The following is a 4,830-nucleotide window of genomic DNA, read 5'->3' as shown; positions in this document are numbered from 1 at the left end:
ACCGCAGCCCCACGCAGATCGCCATATTTGCACACCGGGAAGCCCCCGAACATGTCCGTCTTCTGCGCGTCGTTTTCTGGCCGCTGGGGGACTGACAGTGAGCTCGCTTGCGAGCTGCATGCTCATCTGGGGAACGGGCTTACCTGGCCGACTGCTGGCGGGCAATCTGCCTCACAGAGCCGTGTGGACGATCTCCGCACAGCTGCCCGTCGAGCGGGGTACGTACTCACCTGGTCCCCAACGTACCGGTACAGCCGCTGACGAGTTCTTTCAGGACCCAACGGCAGCCACCATGACGCGACGTGGCTCGATCAGCTGGTCCTGACGGCGCACCGGCTGAGATCGAGCCGACGACCCGATGAGTACCCCGCCATCTCGTACGATGCGAAACCTGCTGACTGACCTCATTACAGTCTTGTAACACGGCGGCGTGGAGCCTTGACGGGACAGATGGGATGCGCGGGAGGGGTGCTATAGCACATGTATGGTAGTATAGCCGTAGACGCGGGGCTGGGCGTGCGGTACTGCCTCAGTCAGAGGACCTCGCGACGCGGCACCGTCCTGCACGCCGCGACTCTTCCCGCGTCGGCCGGTTCCGGTCACGTTGAAGCCCGCTGCGCACTCCTGCAAGGCAAGTGGTCAGCTACATTGCGGCGAAACGAACCAGCTCACGTACCTCATCTGCAGCCTGTCGCTGCGACTGCGGGTGGCCTCTGCGGTGTCGTACTCACAGCTGACCTCTAGAGCGGCGAGGATCGCGCTGTGCCCATCCTCAGTGTCCTGTGCACTCGCATGCGGCCTGCCTACGCACTCGGCTGGCGACACCGCGTCCTACGGCCCTGACGACGATCTGGTAAGTTCTTTAGCATCCCTGCAGCCAAAAGATAACTTACCCACGTGAACCGCGACCGTCTTGGCGATCTCCGTGCGCGTCGAGGCCGTCTGAGCACGGGGAGGCGAGCTAGGGCCACCAAGACATATCCGGTGAGTGAGTGCACAAATCTATGACTGAAACTCGCTTACCCACCTAATTCGAGGTCCCCCAGTTGATCCCCGAGGGCATTGGAGCCTTCGGAGCGCAGGGAGGCCGAGTGCCAGGTATGCGGGCGCTTACTCCGCTATCCGGTCGCCGGTGAGTGGGTGCACAAACCACTCGAGGTAGCAGGCACACTAGCCTAAATCTAGGTCGCCAGTCGATATCCAGACGAGTTGGAGCTACACGGGGGCTTCCAGGCGGCTGCCAGGTCCTCTGGCACCTGGACGTCGCAGAGGTAAGCCAAAAGATCCATTCCCGCAGAGAACCTCACTGACATACCTAATCTCGGGTCGTCCAGGCGATATCTACGCGATTTGGGGCGCTCTGAGCGCAGGGAGGGCGACCGCCGGGTGTGGGAGTGTCTGGACGTCGAGCAGGTGAGTCAGAGCTTCGCCTTTCGTAGATAACACGGCCAAAGTACCTCGTATCAGGTCGGCAGGACGATTGGCGGTGGAATCCCGGCCGTAGGGGTGGATAGAGGCCGGCTGGGACATGCAGGAGGCATGTCGGCGATCAGGCGCCCGTGCGACGGCGCTGCCTCGCGATCCCGCGTGCAACGCGCCCTGTAGACGTTGTAGAACGTTGTAGTAGTCGTCCTAATCCCATATGGCTTCGTTTGAACGAGATCGGCGTGTCCCGGGGCCGGCAGAGGCCGCGAGGAGCCCAACAGGGTGTCTTGACAAATCCCGAGCCCAGGACGCCGCCAGAGAGCCGAGGACGCGTGTGTGTGTCATAGACGAGTCCAGATACGTCTAGACACGACTGGTGGGTGCTTGAGGGGGTCGCAAGGCGTCCAGAGCGCAGCTGAGAGGGTGGGAGAGCAGCACCAGAGTGAGGTCACCCAGCAAGTTGCAGCCCGGGAGATGCGGCCTAGCATCCCATCGTCGCTCCTGCAGAGTCCAGACGTGTTCATACACGACTTGTGGGTGCTTGGGATGGTCGCCAGACGTCCAAAGCGTCGTCAAGAGGGCGGGAGAGCAACACCAGAGGGCGGCAGTGTGAGGTCAACAAGCAGGTTGCAGCCCGGGTCCTGCACCCTAGTATTCGCTCGACGAGTTCTCCTGAGCTCGTCTTCAATGTCCTTGGCATCGATTTGCAGCGTCGAAGGCGTCGGAGAATGTCAACAAGTCACTTCAAGTTTCAGGAAACTACTGCTGTAGCTGACAGTCCCAGAGCCCCAGTCGCCAGCACAGATGAGCGCGCCACAGCAAGCCGAGAACCAGACGAGCGCACCACCTCGCCTGCTGCGCTTCCGCTCATCTTTGTTAGCATTGCTGCTCCCTTGGCGACCGTGCGCTTCCTCCCGTGCGCTTCCTCTGCCGCCCTCCGCCCTCCGCTGCCTCTCCCTCGCCCTGTCCCGTCCCGCCGGTCCGGCCCTCTCCTGTCCTCGCAGCGAGAGGCTAGAGAAACAAATCGTAAGTATGGGTGGGCAGTACGTGCTGGTTAGCGCGGAGTGGGCTGGGTAGTGCGGCACGGCAGCGGGTGCTCGTTAGCCTGAGCGCGGCGCGCGCATACAGTCGCACGCCACATCGTCCTCGGCGCATACAAGAGGTCCGGTAGGAGATGTAGAATAGTCGTATTTCTACCAAATATACACCTCCTGCACGACATGACCGTGCCCGTACAGATTGCATACTCGTCCGCCGTTCGCCGTTGTAAGTGTCCCCACGCCGCTAAGCGCCCGTAACCCGGTGCACCACCTCCGAGTCCCGTCCCCGCGCGCCCGCGCCCTTGCACATCCCGCGGTGTTCCACTCGAGCTCGCTCGCCGGAGAACCGGCCGACGTCGCTGCACGCTGCACATTAGTGGCGTGCCAAACAGGATAGAACAGATGGGGACGTACTCTGTCCCCATCCTACGCTCGCGGGAGCGTCGCAGCAGCGCTAGCTTCGCCAGTTCGTGATAGAGCATGTCAGCGGTGAGCCGGTCATGGAAATGGCCGCCCTCGTAGGCTGGCCTTCGCAGTCGCAAACCGAGGCCAGACACGCTCAGCACCGCGCCCAACGTCGAGGCGAGCTGCCCAGCGCCGGGACCGTGCTCTCTTCGACACCGCGGCACACACCACCACGTCCGCGCAGGACACACGGGCTGCCCTCGATGTTCCCCAGCGAGAAGGCTGCCCTGGGCCGCGGCCGTACGAGGCTGCCCGTCTGCTGCTGCCGCGGAGAAACAAAATGCAACCCCATGCGGCGCCTGCACGGCTCGGCCGCCTACTGCAAAAGACACGGTGGTCGTCTCGGCATGCGTCAGCGCAGCAGTAGCAGCACAAAGGCCGGTGAAAAACACCGCTTTAGCCCGTACATGCGGCCCAGCCACGCCAGGAAGCCGGCGCGCGCGGCGGGACGTTCGGTCTAGCCTGCTGCGGCAGTGAGAGTGTCTGTGTTCCTCGGCTCACCTTCTTTTGCACCGCGCAGAAACACCGATGGCCCCACGCCCGTCTCGGAGTCTGACGACATCGAGGCGGCCTCGGAGCGTGCGGCGGAGGGCGGCCGCGACTGTGGCGGGTCAGGTTCAGGGATCTGGGAGCGGGTTGAGTGAGTGTGCAGTGTCGGGAGCCGTCGAGACCGGCATGCACGTCCTTGTACACGCACTGCGAATTATCTGCGGATAATTTGCGATTTCTTGCGCGATGTTGGCCGAGCTGTCCATGGCGCGGTGGTGGTGGACGGTCGAGAGCAAGGATTCGCGCGGCGGGCGCCTCGGATGACCATGCCTTCCCGTTTTGGGAGGTTGATCAGACATGGGCGGCTGAGGCCCGCTCCTTTGTCCCCCTCCCTCACCGGGCGCTCCGCCGCTCTGGCTGTACTGTACGCTCGACTAGATGCACGCTCGGCGACATATTTGGTATGCCTATACTATCACGATTACAATTCGGGCTTGTGCAGGGCGCGATATTGACCGCGTCGGACGGTAAGTTGTGGGTGGCGAGCTTGAACTTGATTACTGACGACCGAACGCATGCGTAGATGTTTCGAGACAGTGTCGAACTTTGCGCTTTGCGATTCGACTGCGGGTACACTGTTTTCCGTGGCCGATCTTCCGCCAGACAACACTCTGACATGCCGTTTCCAGGATCCCGCACGGGAGGCGCCGCGCACGTCCGGGCATGCAAGTCTCCCTGCTCGAAAACGTGGGAAATGGCTTGCCAGACTTGGAGTACGAGGGGATGGCAGCTCCGAGGCGCCCGCCGCCCGCTCATTCGTTCGGCAGCCAGCCGCGATATATAGGCCCAGGAGCTGTCGGATTGTGTTTCCCCCGCCCGTGACTTCCTTCGTTGCCCCCTCCCGCCCCGTTCGCGCCTGCCCCGCACCCGTTCTCGTGCTCTCACCCGCACGTCGACCGCCTTTCACCTGCGTACCGACTCGCCCTGCGGCTGCGACGGCCGCGTCTTCTTGGCGAGATGATGTCCTAGTACGAGGTACGTGAATGCGACGCACGTGGAGGCTCTTGGGCGTCCGGCGAGGCCCCGTACAGACGGCTGCGCTCGGCAGATCTCGACTTTGCGCAGTGTCGAGCTCGAGGGCGCGTCCCGCGAGGAGCCGCGCCGCCTCCGAGTCAGCGTCGCTGGGGCTGACGTGCGTGACGAACTCGCCTGAAGCTTCCTGTGAGTGGTGGAATGATGGCGTGTGCATACCGCTAGCGCACACGTAGACTGACATCTCACTGACAGTCGCTGTCGTGGGCTCCGGGGCGGCGGAGAGGTCTGGAGGAACGGATGTTACGGAAGGTGCCGCCATACTAGACGTAGTCGGAGACGGGAGAAGAGCGGTGGCAGGCGGGTTCAGGGAAGCCAT

The 4,830-nt window shown here is 62.9% G+C and overlaps 1 protein-coding gene across 1 annotated transcript; it reads right to left on the bottom strand.

Annotated features, from left to right (window-relative positions):
• Positions 1 to 599: 599 nt before the first annotated feature.
• On the bottom strand, positions 600 to 4,830 carry TRAVEDRAFT_54552 (uncharacterized protein; the record flags this gene model as incomplete). The annotated part of the gene is made up of 10 exons (XM_008047471.1): positions 600 to 624; positions 677 to 760; positions 812 to 831; positions 898 to 961; positions 1,024 to 1,118; positions 2,734 to 2,824; positions 2,880 to 2,988; positions 3,432 to 3,555; positions 4,474 to 4,638; positions 4,705 to 4,830. The coding sequence occupies 10 exons, from the start codon at positions 4,828 to 4,830 to the stop codon at positions 600 to 602; spliced, it is 903 nt and encodes a 300-aa protein (XP_008045662.1).

The sequence above is a fragment of the Trametes versicolor genome (assembly GCF_000271585.1).
Source record: "Trametes versicolor FP-101664 SS1 unplaced genomic scaffold TRAVEscaffold_20, whole genome shotgun sequence".
Taxonomy (NCBI): domain Eukaryota; kingdom Fungi; phylum Basidiomycota; class Agaricomycetes; order Polyporales; family Polyporaceae; genus Trametes; species Trametes versicolor.
This window is presented reverse-complemented; position numbering and strand designations above follow the sequence as displayed.